The following is a 23285-nucleotide window of genomic DNA, read 5'->3' as shown; positions in this document are numbered from 1 at the left end:
ATTGGCATATAAAAATAATAATTCAGTGCAGTATGGTATCTAGCAGACGATGATTAAAATTATAAAAGAAACTTATAACTATAACTTTATAACTAAAGATTTATAAGTCTTATGATGTTTCTAAGATGTTTTATTCTTATAATTTGCAAGAAAAACAAAACCAACTATTTTCCAGAAAAAAATCTGGAGGTTTCTTCTATAAAGTGTATGTGTAGGATAAAGCAGAGTTAAATTGCCAGATTTGAAAATTATTATTGAAATTGCTTGAATCCTAATAATAGATCATATTTTGCATTAGCTTGTTCATAGGTTTAAATAAAAAAAGTTGATTTTGTTCTAGGTACTCTTGGATGTAGATAAATGTCTTCGGGTCTCGATGATGATGATTGGGTATGAGAATTAAGGTTGTATGGGCATTATAGCATTGCCACCTAAAATACAGATAAAGCTAGATGGTGCTCTGCAAATAGCTTTGGGGAGTTCAGAACAGTTATGCTAAATAATAAATAATATGCTAAGTTAGGATAATGGTTATGCTAAATAATACTTTTATTAATAATGGTCACCTGTAGACAATGAGCAACCATTGCCTACATCTTAGTAAAAATTAATCCAGGAATCATTCATGGAGATGATTGCCATTAAGCCAGTGTCTTACACAATTCCAGGGCACAGATTGCATTTTGAGAACCAACATTTTCTGATGTGAAATTGACTGGAATAGAGGAGGAGGGCAGTGGCAAAAGTTATGTTTGATCTTTACCAACAGCATTCTTTCTGCAAGCTGAAACACACATCAATATTCTAATTTCCAGGTGTATATATTTTCATGTCTAAGACAAAAAAACTTATTTTATTTTTTATAATGAGAATAAAGAATGTGTGAGGAACAGAAGTGAGAGAAGTGGAAAATCCTGTGCTTGAAAAGCTGAAATGGTTTCATCAGTTCCACAAGATTCTACAAGAGTCTAAACCTAGAATTTCCAATTCCTTTTTTCCTGTCTTTCAAGTGCAAACATTATTTTATCTGTTTTTATTAATTTTCAGTAAAAGTCAGAACAAAAAGAAATCTTTATGAATTTGCCCATTATTTGCCAGGTTTGTGGTTCATTACGTTAAAATCACCAGTTGTCAAGCCTTTTATAAGAGTATCATGTTATAAAGATTCTGCAGCATTGTAGATTTATGTATTTGTTGTATTTTCTGTTTCCTGCACAACAGTATTAACTGTGGAAACAAGAAAATTATCTGCCCTTTCCAAAATGCATCCTATACCTACAAGGCTAGAGATGTATATAAAACTAAATACATTTTTTCTTTTCTGGCATTAACTTTCAGAGCAAAATCAGTATAAATTAGATATCACCAACAGGCAAAATTGGAAAATTTTTTCAACTGCACACCTTAAAAAGATCTCTGAGCTTAAACATGAGGACAAAATTCAACATAGCTGTTTCGTTTCTGTTGGGGAACAAAGTTTTCCATCATCAGATTAACTTCCAGGACTGCATTTGCCACTGTCTTGTCTTACTTCTCATCTGGATAGCCAAAAAATGAAAAAAATCTTAAAATAAAAATATCTTTTCTGAATCAAAAGTCCTAAAATTGATTATATACTTAGATATCTTATTGAAGAAACTATCTTAAATATTATTTTAGGAGGAGCTGTGATTTTGCTTTTCCAATTTAAAACTACAATTAACTAAATACAGAAAATTCACATCTCTTGTAATTACATCTGGTGATTATATTTTATTTTTTCTGATTGAATATTCATGACATATATTGCTGTGTATTTGAACACAGCTGAATGTTTCAAACAAAACATTATCAGCTTGTTTTCTTACAGCCAGAAATACTAGTGCGAAGTTCTACTACGTTGGTGAGAGATTAGCCAGGAATAACAATTACAACACCATCCTGAAACATGGTTCTGTCTGGCTAAAGTGAAAGCAATAACAAAGAAACCTTTCCCTCTGCCTTCAGGATGAGTATTGAGGGCTTCATCTCCTAGTAGAATATTCAAGAAATTATAATACAAAACATTTACTACAGCAGTGAGAACTAATGACCCAAATACAGCTGCATAGCCTTGCATTGCTCCAGTGTTTCATGGAGATAATGACAATATTCTTTCCTTGTTTTCTTCTTTAACATTAAACTGAATTTTAGGTTACAGTCCTACATCAAAATTAAGACAAGGTTCTGGTCTGATGTGGCAGATGTTGTGCTGTTAATTTTAGAAGAATTTTGTCCATGAGCATCAGCAGACTGTATAAACTAGCACTCATTGATAGTCACTGCATGGGACAGTACCCTTTGAAGGAGGATTTGATCACACAAAGTTATCCATAGAAGAATTTGAGACTTTTGCTACTACAGTTTTCCCTGAGGCAAAACTCGACCAGATGTTGTCTTTCTGGATTCTTCGTTATGTATTAAACCCTTGTATTTTTTTGGTATTTGTTAATGTAGTTCTTCTTCCATGTCTGTAATAAGCAAAACATCTGTTTCTTCTTGTTCAATCAAAGTGCCTAAATCAAGAGTCCTACTTTTAAAATAATGTCATTTAAATAGAAAACCTACATAGAGAGAATGCATTTCATTAAGATATTTAATTTGCATATGAAACCATATTTTCCAGAACTCAGCAGGGAATTTGTGGTGGCAGCAATATGTATTTCCCTTTTTTTTTTTTTTCTCTCAGATTGCATACCAAAAGAGAATAAGAAAAAAAGGAATGCAAATAAATATATGTATCAGCTCAGATGAGGAAATTAAACTGCAATGAGAAACCATCATTGTGCATTTGGGATGTAGGCCATCTTAAACTTTCCAGCTGAAAATTCTTTTATTATAAGGAGACATGATCTACTCTTACTAATGAATCTTGGTTTAGAGAAAAATTTCAGCAAGCAAAAATAATCCCTCAATATACATGAGGCTTGTAATAAAATATTGCAATATTTTGCAATACAGGTCATGCAGTTACACAAATTTATCCCCCATAATATATGTATATATTGAATATATCATATATCCCAATAATAACTTATGTTCCTGACACAAATCATTGTCTAATTTATGAAGGAGGGTTAACACTACTGCTATTAATATACATAAATAAAAAATCAGATAAAAAACAGTGGCAGAGATAAAAGGTGCTTTCAGTTTTTTGACTGGGGAGTACAATTCTGTAAAGACAATAGTGAGTATTTCCTGCATACTAATGAGCAATCCTCATTAGCATTCATTGGTAAACTTCACAGGAAAAAAATGTATCAGCAAGTTTTCTAAGCAAACATAAAAATTGCACAAGAATTTTTGTGACAACGTTGAGCCAGAGCAGTTGGGAATATTACTGTCATACTGCAGAGCTCCATGAGTATGGGTAATACCTCCAGCTAAGAAGAAGAAAAAGCCTTAATTAATGATTATTTTGTATCAATACACTGAAGAGTTCATAAAGCAGAAACAGTGTCATCTTTCAGGGACTGACAGGAGTGATGCCAGCTTGTAGGGGCAGATATTTTTAATACAGTCCAAACAGCACTGCTTCTCCAATCATGCCTCTAGCAAGCAGCTTACAGACAGCAGTGTGCTCCCTCAGTGTATCTTGCTAAACAATGTGCACACATATCATATTAGCATAATGCTAAATGCTGTGCACACACAGAGAATGCATGAAATCACTTCTGCTCTTAACCTGCAGCTCTCCTCATGCTCTCATTTCCCGATCTGCTCAGGAGAACCACCTCTGTTGATCCACCTTGCCTCCACCTGCTTTTTGCCTTGAGTCGTTGTAATGTTCAGTTTCTCTTTGTGTCGTTGGTAAGCTTGGGGGGTTTTCCCTTCACTGCACATGGGGAGAGCACAGTACAAACACAAAATAAAAAAATACAGATTAAAATAACTGAAGTATTTTGAATCTCATGCCATATTTAATTTAAAATATTTTTCTCATTAGTACTTTCAGTTCCTTCTTTTATGAAGGGGTATCTTCAAGAGGTGAGGATATTGAACTTAACTTTATTATATAAAATACAGTAAGTTTCCAATTTCATAGCATAGTCATCTGTCTTTAGCTCCATAAGTTGTCAGGGTGAGCTCTCTCACTACCACTCCTCAAGAGGCAAGGGAAGAAAATAAGACTGAGGAGTTCACGGAGTGAGATAAAGACTGGAAGATCATGTACCATTTACAGTCTCAAGCGAAACAGACTAAGCTTGTAAAAATTAATGTAGCTCATTCCCAGTTAAAACAGATCTAGGTAGTGAGAAACAAAAGCAATCATTAAAATAAACACTTTTCTTCGTCCTTCTTGAAGCTCACCTTCCTCAGTCACAATTATTCTACATCCTGTTCCTGAGCAGCACAGGAGGGGACACGGGTAAGACGGGTAAGACCAGGACTCTGCTGCTCCTGCTCTCTTGAGCTGTTCCTCTGCTTCGGTGGCCAGAGCCCCTCCCATCCCTGCTCCTGCTCCAGGGCCTTTTCTGTCCTGTTTGCCCTCACCTCTCCTTTCCTGGGGCTGAGAGGCTTGGCTGTGCTCAGCTGTGCACCTTCTTATCTCATATCCTGACGTGTCTTGGTTTCTGCAATATCCCCCTTTTCAGAGTGTTTTAGATATACCTCCCTTTGTGATCAACAGCTCATGCCACTGCTTTTGTGCCTCGTGTTTTAATAGCCCAGTTCTTAATTTTGTCCAGGAGTCTCTAGTCATTGTTATTCAGTTCAAGTATTCAAGTTGAATACCTCAATAAAAATATAAAATAGATGTTTTAATATTAGGTCATCTCAGGCTGGAAAATTGTGGTTTTAAGTAAGGTCTGATAAGCTTCAGTTGTAGTAGCAGATGCTGTAACAATTTTGACTTTTAAGTCAGTGGAAATTAACTTTATTAACTTTATTTGGGTTATAATTGCATTTTTCAGTTTCTTCTTTTTCAAATGTAATGTAAATGAAAGCAAAAGAACTTGCAAACAGAAAGGAAAATTCCCTCATACTTGATATATTAGGTCTTTCATCTCTTCTTCCTCTAGATTGAATAAACTTAAAAGATTTAGTAGTAACATTTCTTACTGATTTATTTTCAAGAGGTTTCTGCCACTTTTATTCATACTAATGAATTTTCTGAGAATATTCTAAGAGCAGCCTATGTTATTTTAACTTGATCTCATATTTTAAGATGCTAAAACACTAGGAAAAAATATTCATCAAATGTTTAGATATATCTGTTTGCCATGAAAAGTATTCATTGTTCATACAAGGTAACATTTCTTTTGAATACTTGGAAATTTTTTGTGGCATTATACTTCTGCTGACATTTTGCATCCCACTTAATTTTAGAAACAGCCTATAACGTTGCATTGTGGTTTATTTTGGCAAATGATATTTTGCTAAGGTGACTTAATCTAAGTGGAGAAAATGTTGCTTTTAAGAGGTGCCATAACTTGCAGTTTGCTTTTACTACAGCGTTTGCTACTTACTTGCTGACCCAACATAACCTGTCTGCAGGGAAATGAGTAGAACAAACCAGTACCCTGTGGCAGTTCTTTATGTGCCAGGCAAACTGGCCTTCTGCCAGCTGCTGGAGACAATATTAGAAGCAGATAAATTCTGTGGGTTTTAAACGATGTGAATGAATGAATGAATGAGCAATTCCATCTGCTTCACTGTAGCCAGTACTTGGAGGATGGTGCTCCCCTAAGATTATGGGGTTTTCAGACATTTGCTGGTTTTGCAGTTCCTCTGTGATAATGTCTCGCCTTTTCCCCTCTTTTTATTCCTTTCCCTTTACTTGGAGATATCTGACTTGATATAGGCCTAACACAAGCCTAATGTGCCCTTTGGCACTGTTACTCACTACAGTTAAATGAATGAATTGATATCTTTTCCTTCTGAGCTTAATCATAGAAACAATTAAGACATTCTCTATTAGTATAATGCAGAATACGGCCTTTTGATAGGAAAGGTGAGTGATAACATCTGTACTTAGATAGTGTTATGCCTGTAAGCACATACACTTTGGTAGTTTAAAGACTTGTGTTTATGATATAATGTGGATTTCTTTGAAATAGTTACTTTAGCAACAATACCTTGTTATCCCACTAAAATGATTTCATTTCTTCAGTAGCCTTCCTTAAACCTCATATGATGAGCCTATGAGAGACACATGAAATACTTAGAGATAATAAATATTGGAGTAAGTAAAATGTTGCAATGATTTTCTGTTCTTCATAGGCTCTGGTCTCAATGATGGGCAGTGGCATGAAGTTCGATTCCTGGCTAAGGAAAATTTTGCTGTCCTCACCATTGATGGCGATGAAGCTTCAGCTGTTCGAACTAACAGCCCTCTACAAGTCAAGACTGGAGAAAAATATTTCTTTGGAGGTAAAAAAAATATCAAAACAAGTATGTGCTTAAAGTGCTGTTGTCTTTTAATCTATATAACAGGTGAAATGGAGTCCAGGATGTAATTTATTTATATGGATCTTATGATGGGTTAAAAGCCTAGGTACTGCTCATCAAAGAGTAAAATACTAAAATTAATTTCACTTTCAATCTAACTTGCAATGATATCTCAGGTGTCTGAACATTTCAGAGAAAGGGGACTCTTAATAGTTTGAACAAAAGGCACCAAGTATAGAAATAAACCTAAATTTTTAAGTTTGAAATCCTGAAGAGGAAAAAAAATAAATGATTGTTCAGAACAGGTCTTATCTTTTTCCTGATTTTTAAGTGCTGTCATGATTGTGGGTAATGGAGAAGCTTTCATAGGTTGAAGCCTTAGATGGTTCAGTATTTTTGTCTTTTGACAGTCCATATACTAAATATAGGTTCTTAAAAATTGTGCCTCCAATATTTATTGGCTTGGTCTTCTAAGTTAGTATCTATAAAAATTAAAAAATGCCACCAAAACTCTTGGATTTTTAAAATTTACATTTAAATTTCTATATTGAAAAGTGTGTTTGTATATCAAAAATATTTTTGATCAAAAAAATTGCAGGTTGTACTTTTGAAGTGTGCCACATATTTAATGTTGAACATGAATTCTTCAGACAGACAACATAAACTTTAAAAGCAGAATTTATCAGTGTTAAAAATTTATTTCTTTCAAACTTACAAGGTGCATGTCTAATAAAAATAAAATATAAATCTGATAATATAAATAGTTATAACATTACCCAAGGAATGAAAAATTTTGTGTTATATGTACTCCAAGTAGAAAGGAAAAACAGCAATTTCAAGGTTATTTTAATTTCATTGTTATCAAATTAAAGTTGGTCTGTCACAAGAATTAAACTTCCTGTTGCTGCAATATGCATATTTTCCAATATTTGTAATTCAGCTAATATTGATTTTTCTTAACCTATTGTCTCAAAGAAGAGTCCTAGTATGGCCAGTTTCCACATGTTAAAGTGTGAAAATTATTTTGTTGTCAAAACATTGTATGTTCAATTTGTCAGAAGTCTGTGACATTCTAATTAAATGAAGTCATAAAGCACACACAGGAGACAATGAGAAGAAATGCTGTACATAATACATCAAGTGTTAAATTCTGTTAATTTTGATAGGTAAAATCCCTAGATCACTATTACATTTCTGGAGAGAGATTGATTGATTTCTTCTGAAATGCCTTTTATCTCTGTTTCTTTGTCTTTGAGGGATAGATTGTCTAGTTTCTCCAGGTAGTTTTTATACCCTTTCTTGGTCAAAAGTCAGGTTGATTTGTTGTCATTTCAGCTGGACTATGAAATCTGCTTGATTTGTGATTGCTGACCTGTACTTTAAAATTCCACCATTTTTCCGTAAAAAAACAAGCTTGCATTCAGATATAGTTCTAGTGGGACATGGAAGTCAATCACAAATTCCCTGATGTCCCATTCCCACATCTGTTCATGCAAATACACAGTCCTGTTACACAAACTGCGGGGTGTTTGTTTTTCCTTAGTGTCTTTCATCCTTTAAAAAGTCTTCTAAAGGTATGTCAAAAGAACAGTGGTGTCCTAACCTTCATGTCCCATGTTTATTTCAAAATCTGCCTTTGCAATGCTATACCTACTCACATTTACTGTCAGAAGCTGTGAATCTGAGGAAGCTTAATTTATAAAACCCATTTCTAATATTATGTTTCCACATTAATATTGCGATATAAATGTATGTTTTATATCTATATATATATATATAAATAAGAAATTAAAGACTGCAACTTAAAGGCAGTCTTTTGGATGCATGTTAGAAACCTACTCTTTATATTCATGACCTGCATCTTAAAAGACAAAGGTATTTTTTGTTCTATTCCCTCCAAATGTACATGTTCCTCCTTATTTGTCTTCAGGAGCACTCCAAGTCATGGCTTTTAAAAAATAACATTTGTAAGAAGAGGATGCAGAGAAGGAGAATCATGGGGAGCCTCAAACATTTGGGCCAGGTGGTCAACTAAGATATTTTCATTAGTTTCCTTAGGAATAAGTTCAGATAAGAAAGCATCAAACACTTCTTTGCTGCAAATACACATAGTTGGTTAAGAAGTGAGCTTCTTGAATTCAGTAGCCATCTGCACAATGCTAGATGGCTAGAAGAACTAATTATCAATTCTTTGGTGATGATATGTTTTCATTGTGAAAATTAATCTAGATTTCTTTGCTAAAAAATGAATATGATATTTACAGATACTTACCCCATTAAAACCTTTGTATTATGAAATATATATGAGATGAAGTTAAATGAGAAGATTTAAAGATTGCAGTGGTATGATATTCATCCAAACCCACTGATATACTTATTGTCCTTTTAAAATACTGAGAAAGCTCAGTCCATTAAATTTGTGTTTGGAGAGACTGTATAGCATTTCTAGCATGCTCTGAATAATCTTTGATAGCCTGTTTCATCTCTGAAAGGATGACCATATGTATGCAAGTGTTTTGTTCCCCAAACCTTCCTTTTCTCTGATTCCAAAATAAGGGAGCCTCTTTATTTTCCTGTTTCTTGGTGTCAATACAACAGACATATACTGTAGACAATGTTATTGTCTTTGCTGAAGAAAAGATTTACAAGTTGCATTTCAACACTGCGGTACAATATTTTCCTAAAAATGCTTTTCATTGACCAGCAGAGCCAGATTTTTACAACACATGAAGTAATATTTGTATAAAGGAGATGTGGAAATCAGAATATTATGTGACCTCTGCTCATAGGACTAACTTTTCTAGTTTTGAAAAACTGTAAGTAAATAATAAGATTATTCTTTATTTCTCTGTCAGAGAATATTATGTTCAGTACCGTTAACATCTTTTTTTTCCCCTTGCTTTGTGCCTCTCCAGTGCCATCTCCCAGCAATACTGAGATCCTCCCAAGGGACAGACAGTAGTGATGTTTTATTCAAGCCTAAAGAGTCAGGGAAAGCTGAAAGATGTGCCATTTCTGTAGATTGTGTGAATGTGGGAGGGTGGGTGCTAATTGCCTATTACCCTTCTGTATAACTATTATTTTCTGCCCACTAGTTTTATTTTCCTTCTTTTTCTTCTCTTAAATTTGTGTTTTTGGTAAGAAATGAACTTCCCTTCCCTACAAAGCTCTAGAGAATGATGTTTCTTTGTTGTTTCCAATTATCTGCATAAAACAAAGAAACAGAACAGAGGAAGTGAATCACAGAGTGAAAATGAGTCCATTAACCTCATTTGCACTCTTGGAGATAAAGGGCTTTTGTGAGGCATCCTAAGCTTTCACCAAACCATCTAATAGCTTCCTGATGTCCATAGGAAATATTTGATTAGCGACATAATTTTGACTTGTTTCTATGGCATTTTTTTTTAGTTGTGTCCACTTTCTCTCTCTTTTTCACTGGCTCAAGGATGGGAGGGTTTTTAGTATGAGTGCTCAATTTTCATTGAGATCACAGATAGGCTACGATCATCAGTCAATCCACTCTTGCTGCTTTTCCTGACTACCAAAGATGAGGGGAGTGTGCAGTAAGTTTCCTATGGGACCAGGCTGAGGGGTACAGAAAGTCTTCCCTTTTCTCTGCAAAACTTGTGAAGTGCTGCTCCTGGATAGAATTTGTTTTTAAAAGTTGTGTTGGTCTAAAAGTCCATAAAATCAGAGGTGATAGAAGGAGGGAATTTTAGGAGAAAAATTATTTCACATTTCCTGGACCCTTCTATGCACCTTCCCTTCTTAAAGATCTTTGTATGATGTGTCTCAATTTTTCAAGTTACCCAGTTTTATGATTGTATGGATTGTTTTCATTAACAGCTGTTATAGTCATGGCCAGACTTCCTAGGTAGTGTCACTGGAATTTAAAAAACATCTGAAGTATCATAATTGCAAATATTATCAGCTAGAAAGGGGTGACATTTTTTATTTTTTTTTTCAGGGGGGGCATGTTTCTGTATCGCAAACTCAAATTTGTTCAGCAAAACCAAAGTTGAGAATTTAGGTGTCACAACAAATAAATGAGACCCTGCAATGCATGTTTTCTGTTACCTGAAAAATTAAAAAGTCCCTGCTGACTTCATCCTTGCAAGTCTGAAACTTCTTGCATATAAATAAGTAACAATGATGTTTGGTTGTGTTTGTATGCTTTCTGTTTTTTCTGAAGATTTTTAGTATGGCAGGGTTTCAGTTTTGCTGTCCATTTGTTGTCTGTAGGAGTTTGGGTTTTCCTTTGCAGGTATGACCACAGGACAGGATGCTCAAATTTGCATTTCTTGTGGAAAGAGTGTTGAATGTGTTTTGAAATCTTTCATGATGATAACTTTATTGTAAACTCAAATACAAAACCATGAGGAGAACATTGAGGGAATTCCAAGTAACTCAGGGTATAATGTGATTTTTGTGTGTCTTCAACATTCATCTTCAGGTATTCTCCCAAGTCAGACCTATGAAATAATGGCAAACACATGAAATGAAAATAAAAGAATTGGAATGGGTCATATATTTTAACAGCCCTCATACCTTGGATTGTTAAATCTGGAATGTTTATAAGTCAATACATGAGCAAAGAATGCAGATATGCAAAATTTATAAACATAAGCAAAAGAAAAGAAATGCTTGTAGCAAGTAAAAGAAAAAATTAGATGACAGGAAATTATAAACCTCTCTCTCATATTTAGTACATGATTGAAATTCTTTATTATTTCATCAGCTCTCTTGTACTATCAATGAGGAAACATGACTAAATTCACATTCCTTTTATACAACTTACAGAACTGAAGGGGCGTTGATCATCATTTCCCATTAACTCTTTGAGATTTATGCTTTTTTCATCATGTTTAATTTTTTTTTTTTAATTTCATTCAAATAATTTTAAGATTAGACAAATGAGACCAAGTAAAATAATGGTGCCTTTCTGTGATTAATTTTCAGTAATGTTGGTGATGTTATAGTATGCCAATATGCCAGTTAACCAACACATTTTATGCAACAGTACAAGCAGAAATACTGGGGATAGACTGATGTCCTGAAGAAAAACAGGTGCAGAGAGAAAGCTGGTACAATGTGCAAGCAAATAAAAGATGAAATGCATGGTAATGGCAGTTTAGGAATGTATGTATGAGGGTATGAGTCTTGCTGGAATAACTTCAGCTTTTGAGCAAAGACCTATTAAATATGAGAAATGTCTATCCACTGAAATATAAATGGATGAAGACTTAAAAATGTTCTCCTTGTTACAACATAAATCTCTTGTTAAGCTCAAGATGTTAGCCACAGAATATATATCAAGATGTTTCTCAAAAAATAAAGCATAAGAACTTAATCTCTTTTACTTTATTTTCTTGGAAGCACTAAAGCAAATGTTTGCAGCAGAAAAGAGTGCCTCAAATTTTTCAATACATTTTCTTTACTCTTATTGACATTTAAAATCAAGAAAGAACAAAGAATGAGGAAGAATATGTACCACAGAAAGTAAACCTGCATGGACAGTGGAAGGAGTAAATTGACTTTATGGAGACTCTATTGTCTCTTACTCTGTGAGTATATTATTTATTTTCTTTTTCAATAAGTATAGTAGTCATACTGCTTCCTGAGTCCTAGTCTGAATCAAATTGTTCCAGTCTCTAAATATTCCAGAAAATTCAAATAAAATGAGAGTAAATTCCCTACCCAGTATAGATCTTGACTACAGATGGAAAGGAAAATAGCTTGTAAAAATTATCCATGCTTCTTCTAAAGAAAGGGCTTTTGGAGAAGAAAATTTCTGTTGAAGACCCAGAAGAAAGCTATAGGAGACACACCCAAAAGTGAAAATTATACCTGCATTCTATATGGCCCTCCTTTATTAGGTCAAGCAAAAAGGGTTTTGGTACCATTAAGTGAAAAAATACTGATAAGAGGGGAAGGGCAGGCATTTCGAGAAGCGATGAAAATTCATAAGAATGTTAACCAGTACTAACCACAAGTCAGTACTTATTAGAGCTCTGTGGTTTTAGAACACTAAAAACAATGTAGTCTATTGATGGCATTAGGAATCACAAATATGCCTGTGTGTGTGCGTGTGTTAAATTGTGATGTGAAAAATAATATGCTTTGTGATGTGAAACATATGTTTTTCTGTTGTGGGAAAATAGTCATACTTCTAAGTAGTAGAGAATGCTAATTAATACTGGAATAACACTTCTACCATGTTTAACTGTTTCTAAAGGGTGTCCTGGTGGTGCTCTTAGGTGTATGTGTGTGCCTAATGTCCACAGCCACAATTCAACACATCTACACAGGAAAGAAAAAAATAGAAATGAGAAAAGGTAAATTCCTGGTGTCATCAACACACCATACTGTTTTCAGAGGCTTTCCTTTCTTTGGGGAGTGACTTACTGATGCTCCTCAGTGGATTTTCTCTTTAATATCATAGAATCACAGAATCTCAGAATCATGGAATCATAGTATCATGGAGCCATAGAACGGCTTTGATTGGAAGGGAAGGTCAATGTAGTTCCAACCCCTCTGTCCTGGGCAGTGGTGTGTTCCACTACACCAGATTGCTCAGAACCCCATCCAACCTGGCATTAAACACTTCCAGGGACAGGGCACCCACAGCTTCTCTGGGAAACCTGATGTAGTGTCTCACCACCCACACAGTAAGGAAATTCTTCCTAATATCTGATCTAAACATCTTCTCTTTCAGTTTGAAGCTATTTCTCCTCATCCTTGTAAAGGATCCCTCTCCATATTCCTTGTAGGCTCCCTTCAGGTACTGGAAAGCCACAGTTAGGTCACCTGTAAGCTTTCTGTTTACAGGCTGAAAAATCTAGTTCTCTCAGCCTTTCCTCATGCGAGATGTGGCCAATCCCTCTGATCATCTTGGTGGCCTCCTCCCTTTATTTTCTCCCACGCCTCTAAATACAAGACAAATTTTCAGTCACATTTCAATGTTTTAAGTATGTAAATGAGCACCTGTTAATATTGTAAACAGCCTTAGGCAAAAAGTTGCCTAAATGATTCTGACGATATTCAGACAACTGATTCACTTTTCAGAGAAATCTTCTTATCTAGATGACTGTGAACATGAATAACTTTTGAAATCTGATTTAATGAGTCATAAATGTATAACAGAAGAAAGAAAACCAGATATCACCAAATGCAGTGTTTGTGAAAGTGGGAAACAGAACAAAAATATGTTATTTAGAAAAAGGCCTGTCTGACTCGTATGGTCTGAGAGAAGAATTCAGTGCTGATAGAAGTTTTCAGTGTTGATTGCAAATTCTGTCACATATATGAAACCTGATTGGAGGTCCAATTATAATTACTATCTGCTGCTTCTAGTATATAAGCAAGCTGCAGGTATCACTTTGTGTCTAGGGCTGCCAATTAAATCCTTGCATGCCTGCAGTCCCAGGTTGTTATCACCTTCTACTGAGGACAACAAATCTCATCATATAAAAGTGGCAGTCTACAGCTCTAACAAGAGCACTTATTAGTGATGCTTTTGTAAATCATGAAGCAGATTTTAAAGGCTTATATCTTCCAAAGAAAGAACTTTATTGAATCTCACAGTCAGTGGTGTAGAGCCAATTTATCTGCATAAATTGGCAAAATGGAACCGTGAAGCTGAAAGAGAAGGTTTAAAGGCTTGTTTTTCACTCACCAGCTAAACACTGAACTTACCTGTATAGTACTTTGCAGCAGAAAGTAACAAGTTAGAGATGCACAGATCTTCAGTATGGATTTCTGATGGCAATTGGCTTACTTCCCAGGTTGTAACAAATTACCTTGTAAGTGTCAAAGTATGTCTGCTTTGAGTTTCATTTGGGTGGAGAAGGTTTGATAATGCAGTACTGAATATTTAATATCCTTGATATCTTTAGGAGGGAATTAGTGGTTAACAAATTACTAGACTATTTTGGGTTATTAAGTCTTGTAAAAGACACTGCCATTCACCTTATTCACTGAATGGCCAGAATCCTTTGACTATTTTTTTTATTATTATTATTATTTATTTTTGGCTGGGGTTGTGTGTGTGGAGGAGGAGTTCTTTAAGGCAGAAAAAAATTCTCTTAGGTAGGAGAATTAGCATAAATACTAACCATGCAGCTGTTAGAAAAATCCTGTGTTTATGAATGAAGAAAAGAAATACGAGACTTCTGAGGGATGATGGTCACTGACAAGGTTATATTACAAACTGGAGAAAAGAGAAACTAGATCAGTTTCCATGGAAATAAAGAATACTCAGTCTCTTTGAGTTCATTTCCCATCATACAAAATGTATGCATAGCTCAACTGATCCTTAGAAGTAATTTTACAGACTTTCTGCCTCTGGAGTGAGACCTGCATACTTATCATTTGATCTCGTCCAACAAAACCAGAGGCTGTGGCTAGTAATATACAGTGGCTGAAAATCCTTTAGCAAGCAAGCTTCTATTTATCAATAAAATCAAGTCAAATAGTAGTGCTATGTGTAGCAGTGTGCATGATATTTTTGTATTTGTGTAGGAAGTATTTTGCTTTAATCTATAGCAGCAAAAATACTCTCTAGAGGGCACTAAGGATATTTCCTTGTGAATTTCTTTCCAAGAAGATGATGCCTCAAAAAGAAGCAAGCTTTAGTGGTGCTTTAAAATGCTTCATCTGCTCCTCACACCTAATTTTTATTATTCTTATTGACCAGACTTTCCCAAGCATTTTCTGTACTTACTTGGCATTTTTTAATAAGTTTTTTTAAAACTGATTTTTATATTTGATTCTGTAAGTTTAGAGCTTTCTGGGGAGCTTCAGAGTAATTTTTTTTTTTTTTTTTTTTATAATTAATTAGGTCTTTTGTGGTTTCACGTACATCATAATAAAAAAAGTAGAATTTTGGAACAAGATGTTCATATCCCATATTCCCATGATTTTCATTCATAGGAATAGGTTGCACAGAGTCTGACCCTCTTGCATTTTTCATACTCCCTTATTTATATTCATTGTCTTTGCAATTTGTGTTCCCTATTGACTTAATAAGAGCTTTTCCATGTTGCTTTTTTCTTTTGATTGCACATTCACTATTGCCTCTTATTAAGAACTTGGCTGAAGTACAGGGGAAAAACATAACTGGAAAGGAAGAGCCTTTTATTATTTGAAAGTCTTAAAAATCATAGAGTGAATAAACAGTGCTTATGCTGGTAGTGACTCAGTTATGCTGTAGATGCTTGATGAAAAATCTTGAGACAGCACAAAGATGGAATACTGCATATCTTGATGCATGTTGAAAAAAGGTCACTGAAGGATTATACAACTAGAATAATAAATGAAGCTTAAATCTTTCTGAGAATAGTGGGGCTCTTTTTTGTCATTTAGATATTCCTCTTTCATTTTAAAAGAGATTTTATTGTATTTATGATCTCAACGAAAGTCAAATAGGACAGGTCTTTATAAATGCATTGAGCGATCTTTTCAAGAATCCTACAAATATTAGCAAAAAGACTATAGTCATATCTCATGTTAGTGGCCAGAAATATAAAAATATCTTATCCACCTGTCATTTGGTAAAGTGGAATTCTTGTTTAATCAAAAATTCCTTTTGAAATGTGCCATCAACCACTGGGATGATTCTACAAAATGATACAACCACATGTGCATACATGTGCAGTCACTAAAAATGTGTTCAACAGAACAGTTTTATTTAGTGCTTCAGCATTTTGAAGTTCAAACAAAGATGAAAAATCCATTGTTGGTACAATCCACCTGCAAGAAAAAAAATTCTGAATTTCATTACAAGCATGTGAAAACTGAAGAGTTTTGTATTTGTCTCTGTTCCATGCTTGGACTTGTAGTAGGAAAGTACTTACTAGATTATGCCACACGCAAGGTCTTTTTATCTTGTCATCGATGACTTTCAGAGCTATATTCAGGCACTGTAGATGACACTCAAAAAATTGATTTGGTTTGCATACATACCTTGTTTAATTAATATCGTGACATCTGAATGACCCAGTAATTCAAAATTAATAAAGACAGATTTTCAAAAGTCACATTTGATTGAGAAAGCAGAAAAGTACAGCAACCAAGGATCTCCTTGGAAATTTTGCAGTAAAACTTTCCTTAATTGGGTCAAAGATGTTTGTCATAATTCTAATATATTTTGGAAGTATTCATTATAATGCTGCTATTGCAAATGTATTAGCAGTTACTGTAGGTTACATGTTATTCTTTAGCTGAATGTATTTGAGAAAGACTCTGACTAATGAATGTATTCTCAGCACGTCATTACAGCGAGGCAGCTATCCAAGTCTTTGTATTTCTCCTTTTAGATTTGTTTTCACAGGCAAGAACAAATGTGTATGCACTCTGATGGAATTTCAGAACTAACTCAGATTTTACTGAGCTGAAAAAAAAGGTAATCCTTTGAGGAGGGTGATACCAACATTCAGAGAGCATTCTTAAGGAAATTTGTTTCATCCAACGTCTTCTTTATTATTTGGAGTGTGACATACAGAGCATTATTCTTTACCCATAATTTTTCATGAAACTGTGCTGAAACTACTCTCATTTTAAAAATTCACTCAATTTTCTGCCTTGCTATTTCAGGAGATGCAAGGGCAGGAAGAATCTGATTATTAGCAGTTTCAGAAACAGCCTTAGCGTTTACTGCTCTGCAGATCACAATGATTGGGACTCACATTTCTAATCTTATTGATCTGCAGTTTCATTAACTTTCAACATATCAGAAGGTTACAAACTGCATGTAAGGTGTTCTTGCTTAGTGAAATAAATAGAACTATTTTGTTTTCATCATAAGCTTAAGACTGTTTCAAAAATACTTTGCTTATAATGAAAATAAAAGAGGGATTCTACAAAGTGCATGGACCATTCAAAAATAAAATTAATTAGGAATTATATTTTTATATGTGTAGAGTTTACACTAAAATTATATATTGGAAAGAAAAAAAAATATCCAAATTAAAGAGTTGCATGAGTATATCCCATTCCCTTTTCCTGCACCCCATTGTCAGACCCACCTGAGGTGAATGCTTTAATCTACATGAACTTTATGATGGCATTTTCTGCTCCAGTCAAAGTTTTTGTTCTTCATTTAATGCACCCTACTACTCTTCAATGTGTTGTGTTACAGTGAAGCATCATTTCTAATTTTTAAATTATTATATTCCTTTGTTAAAATTCAAATTTCCTAAGCATGCTTTCTTAACATTGTGGTATCACTTTGTATCTCTGGTGAAAAATTTTTATTATTATCTTAGTTGATAATAAGGGTTTATTTGACTTTTCTGATAGCTTATTTGCTGGCCTAAATTAAAAATTGAAAGACAAATGTAGATTTCCCTTTTATGCTCTTAAAAATCTGCCCCAGTAGAAATAAAACCAGAGATTTGGAGAGGGTTCAATATATTGCAGTATGGCTGTATGTGACCCTTAGCAAGTCATTTAATATCTGCTGTTCAGTTCAGCTAACTACAAAATTACATTAAAATACTAATTTGAGGGTGACTAATTAAAAATTGACTGTGGACAATACAATTGGCTCTATTCCCAGTACTAATGCATTACTTATCCTTGAATATTCAAGTCCTAAATATTTATTACTACAAATAATTATTGAAAGTTTATTTGAAGCCCCAGTGACTACATATTTACTGAAAATGCTTTATCTTCTTTTATCAATTTTGAAATTTGAGCTTTTGTAAAAGTAATACTGCATAAAAAAGGTTGAGTTTTATGAAAAAACATAGTTTGAAACTTCACTTTGTTAGATTTAGAATGATGTTTAATGTGATTTGTCCCATTTTAGAAGGTTTATGTGCTTTCCAAACATCATGGATTGCAAACTATGTATATGCACAAATGTATACAAACATGTATGTATATATATATACATGTACACACACATATACATCATACATATATACACATGCACGAGTATATGGGCAGTAAAAGGCATCATAATTTGATTTCCAAATGAGTTAAGGAAGAGTTAGCTACAAAAAAAGACCCAGCTGTGTAAAGGACAATACGATGTGACTTAGAAGGAACTTAAACAGGATGGCATTGTGATTGCTAATATAAGTTCAGTTTGTGAAGTGAAAAGAATTTACTTATATATTTACTGATAAAATTCAGAATTAATTAATATAATGAGTAAGTGCAAGAATTTTATCATTTCCTTTTTGAATAATTTGCTGATGTTTTTCTCCAAGGAAAACAGTTGTCGCATACATGTCTTCTGATAAATTACTTAGGGTTCCACTTAAATAAATTACAATCTGAGAGACTTATTACTAGACTTCTTTAAAGGGTATTTCTGAGTCAGTTTAGATTTATGACACAATGCAAATCAAATTTTCAGTTATTGTTATTGATACTAGCGTTATTAAAAATTAATCATCTCATGCACGAGGGATAAAGATGACAAATCTGGGAATATGCTTTGAAGATGCACTGAAATTAATATTCTTGAAAGAGTAATGTGACTGAATCTTCTTGCTTATTAGTATGTTTTTGACAAGCAGTACAGAGATTATAGAAGGAGATTTGTATTAATAAAATATCTAATAATAAAAAAGGGTGCTGTGTTCAAGCATGAAATAATTTTAGGTAAACATAAAATGGAATGATTTTTTGTTTTACTAACAGACAAGGAGAACTTTGTTTTAAACTGAGAGAAGGCTAATTTTTTTAACCAAAGACGAATAAATAAAAGAAAATAGATATTTTATAATTTCCTGAGAGTTTCTACTTTGTCCTAAATATGAGTTGTATACAGAGAGAGTAATAGGAATATACTTCAGTATTTCATTTGCATTATTTCACAACCCATAAAGGCAGATAAACTTTAAGAAAAACCAACCTTGTATTTTTTCTAAGGGTTTTTGTGTCATGGAGTTATATATTTGCATATCTCAATATCTAGTTTGCAAATTGATTGATGGTGGTAGAAACAGCCATGAAAGACTTCAAATGTGCTGTATTGAGTATTTCAGTAATGAAACAGATTTAACCTTAGCAGTTGCCAAGGGATGGACCTTTATTTTACCATGAGGCCTTGTGATGTACTGATGCTGCCAAATTTCATAGAATCATTGCCAAAATATGAGGGATACATGATGGAGTAACATTTGGGGGAAGAAAATAAGCATGTCATACTTAAAATATCACTTTGAATTATATGAAAAATTACAGTCTTAAAATACTCACTCTTGCAGCATAATAGAAATATCATTAAATTGCTTAAAGCTTACTGAAAAATGCTGAGCTCTTAGTGATCAGAACACTGTCCAGATTGTAAAACAAAATAAATTCAGTGGAAATAAATTAAAGCTTTTTTATGTATTGTCCTACCAGGTCAGTATGAGCAAATTTTTTGTTTTCATAGAACAGTATGATTGAAGGAATACATATCACTTTCTATTGTTGTCTATCTTTATGCTAATGACAGGATAACATTTTTTTTAAGGAGTGATTAGTGGGGCAGTTTGTTTTTATTATTTTATTGCATACTATGGGTTTGCATTTCTTTTAAATAAAATTATTACCTTATGTGAGACTTTAAATATGAAGGATAAAAATTATTTAAATTCTTAATCAGTGTGTGTCCCAATCTGTCTTGAAAGCTGAAGGAAAAGTGACTCAAAATATTTTGTGATACATGAAGGAGTTGAACTCTACAGGTACTAATACAGTATATTTGTGTAGATCCGAAATAGAGATGTCAAAGAATAGTATGGACACATCATTTCTGGGGGGGGCAGATAAGACAATCAAGGCTGTCAGTGGCGTTTCATAATTTCCAGTGAAGTCAGAGGTGGTGTCCAGGGTACCTGATTATGGTGCCATACCCTTAGTCATTTGGCAGCTGTCTACAGTATAGAATAATGATGAGTTAGATGAGTCCTTTACTTCATTTTTCAATTCAGACATCATTTTCTTACTTACATACCTACATCTTTTAATTTCTTCCCCTTCATTATCTGGTTTAATCTGTTTTTAGAAACATATTCAATTTTTAATTAATGGAAATGCATTTTTGAGAATATGTCTATACCTCTTATTCTGCTTCTGCACGTTATCATGGTTTTTTTACCTGGGGGCTGGTTATGAGTCTCTGAATTCCTTAGTCAGAATCATCTCTACTGTTGTTCTCCCGTGCCTTCCCTCCCCATGATTTTCAACTCCATCCTCCTCCCGTTTCCCAACACACTGCTCAGTATCGCTCAATCAACGTGAAGAGATGAATTGCTTCCTTGGCAAGAAGGGAGCATGAAGCCTGAGCACAGTGCACTCTAATTTGTCTTGTGTCGGAATGTAAAGCAGGCTCTATCACCCAGGCTGCCAGGCAAGGGTGAGGGATGGTAGCTCTGATAGGTTTATCATGTTTTCCCATCTCTCAGAAAGCTAAATGAAAACATAAAGTTCTCAGGAACTGGTTGGGTATGAACTGATAGCGTATTACTTCTGGCACTAAAACTTAGGTCCACACTGTAGTGTCAGCAACTCTTTGTCTTAAAAAGGACAGAAACTTTGTACTTATAATCACAAAGGCAGCAAATTCCAGGCATGTGTCATATGTCAATATTAATTAAATTAAAAATATAAAATATAATACTGAACTATTAGTTTTTGTTTGGATGAAGGCAAAATAACTTCACTTTCAGGTAAGCATCCCAGTGCACACTCTGCCTCACTGGAATTTTGAATTACATTTTGGTGTATGGGTCAGAAGAACTAATGCTAGTGATGACCCAGAATTAAAAGTTCACATATATTTATGAGAGTCAGAGAGGATGCATGAGAATTTGATGAGAAAGTGTAACTGGTCAGTGCAAACAGTCTTGTTACCAAACTACCTAAATTAACTTATCTCATCTGTCTTGTTTGGGGTTTTTTTCCCCGTGTTTCCTTTAAAATGTACTTTCCATGTAATTTTAGTCCATGTCATCTTCTCTATGCCTTTAATGAGAAACATTTTTTAATCCAGGATGATTTTTTACTCCTCCCAAAAATATGTTATAGCTCCACTTAGGAAAGATCTCTGAAAGATTTAAATGCAGTTGACCACTTTGCACTAGCAGAGTTTTTACTAACTTCACTACAGTGAAAAATCATGCGGGAAGTGTGTTGGAAAACACAGGTATTGCTTAGAATCTAAATGGAGTAGTTTCTCCCTGTGTCTCTTTTTATTGTACTTTCAAACAAATGGACTGAGACTGATGAGTCATGATGGTTAATTGCACTATTTAATGGCTGAATCACACCAACAACAGGGGCTATTTCCCTAATAAATTCCAGACAGTTCTGAAGACCTCAGAAATAATTTCTGTACTGCACAAACACGTACCACAGAAGTTCTTTGCCATTAAGGCAAATACAGCCTCAACAAACAGAAAAGGAAGAGATTTTGCACATAGGAAGAATGTTTTCTGTGCAGAAAGCAGTCTTTTGTTAAGAGGTAATCTTAATAAATCTAGATTTCCTGTTTCCAACTCTTTTGTTTTCCTTAGTTTAGTCTGTCCCAGGAATACACAGTGACCTCACAGAAAGAAATGAAGATGCCAAAAACATAATGTAAGGATGTACACTGTAAGGATGATACTCACTAGAGGTGAGGCTAAAAATACATTAAGTTGATATTTTGGATTGATAAGGATGACATAGAAGGAGGAACTAAATGGGTTGTACTGTGCTTATATCTTAATTAGGAATGTTGCTGTTAAACTTTATTTTCCTCTGTATGTCTTAGGAATAAACATTCCCTAGAATATATATACTATATATTACTAAAATTGTCAGTAAATTGCAATTAAAATTAAGGAAATGCTTCTGTAAATCATCTGTAAATGAATTGCTGAAAATTTCATAGTGAATTAGTTCAATATCAGAATGACAGCTGACAATTATATACATTTTGAGTGTATGCCTCTAGGTATCCATTTTCATACTTTTACTTAGAGGAGCTCTAAAGAGTGTGGCTCTCCAATTTTTCCCTTGGCTAGAGTAGCTTGTATCAGGTGTGATCAAATTTGTGTTCTTGCAGCTTTCTCTTTGGGGGGCAAGTTTAGTGGATCATAAGTTACATCATATGGATTAGTTTTTTTTAGTATAATAAAAGATTTTGGAAGGATGGCCTTAAAACCCTCACCAAAACAACACATTACATAAATGTTTCTTTACTTTGTTTACCCAAAGTCATATTCTCAAAGACATGTGGTCTTCTCTCAGGGTGAAGGAAACTAATTCTCTTTTCAGAGATTATGACACTTCATCCTACCAGTTGTTCACCTGTGTTCATGGGCATTTCATATTCTATGCAAAAGTTATTTTATAGCTCGATTGGACAGAAGACAAAGTCATCAAAGTCAATAATTTTGGTATTGTTCCTTGATATCGCTCAATTATTTGGTCAGAAGGGGCATTTGCCAGTTTATTCTTTTGCATTAATGCACACATTCATATAATACTTAATAGTCAGAAAAATAAGACCTATTTTATAAATTGCTGAAAACCTACTCTAAATTCATCATCCTCATCTAATAGGGCTGAGACATGTAAGTTTAGGTCCATTGAAATACTTCAACCTGCCTGCTTGGAATCTTTGGGCACACAATAAACAACCATGCTTATATGGCCTTCATATCAGTGTCTCCAGTAGATGAGCAATAGCTACAAAATAGAAAATACAGATGGAATAAAGACAGCAGTGATCTGTGGTCGAAATAAGGAATTTTCTTGGCAAAGTGAATTTGCTATCATTTATCTTACTGAAAATGTTGTATGTAATTAACTGATTTTATTTTTAGAAAGCAGCTAATTAGGTGATTCACTGAGGTGCAAATGCATCATCCATTGATTTCTTGCTC

At 34.0% G+C, this 23285-nt stretch overlaps 1 protein-coding gene across 1 annotated transcript in view; it reads left to right on the top strand.

Moving 5' to 3' along the window:
* CNTNAP2 (contactin associated protein 2) overlaps positions 1-23285 on the top strand; it is a 1020050-nt gene that overhangs the window by 563727 nt on the left and 433038 nt on the right. Inside the window, exon 9 of the mRNA XM_015618213.3 lies at positions 6244-6393. Coding sequence (XP_015473699.1) covers positions 6244-6393 — 150 coding nt within the window. The remainder of the gene's footprint in view (positions 1-6243; positions 6394-23285) is intronic.

Source organism: Parus major, chromosome 2 (assembly GCF_001522545.3).
Source record: "Parus major isolate Abel chromosome 2, Parus_major1.1, whole genome shotgun sequence".
NCBI lineage: Eukaryota > Metazoa > Chordata > Aves > Passeriformes > Paridae > Parus > Parus major.
Note: the sequence above shows the minus strand (reverse complement) of the source record. Positions and strands in the feature narration are given on the sequence as shown.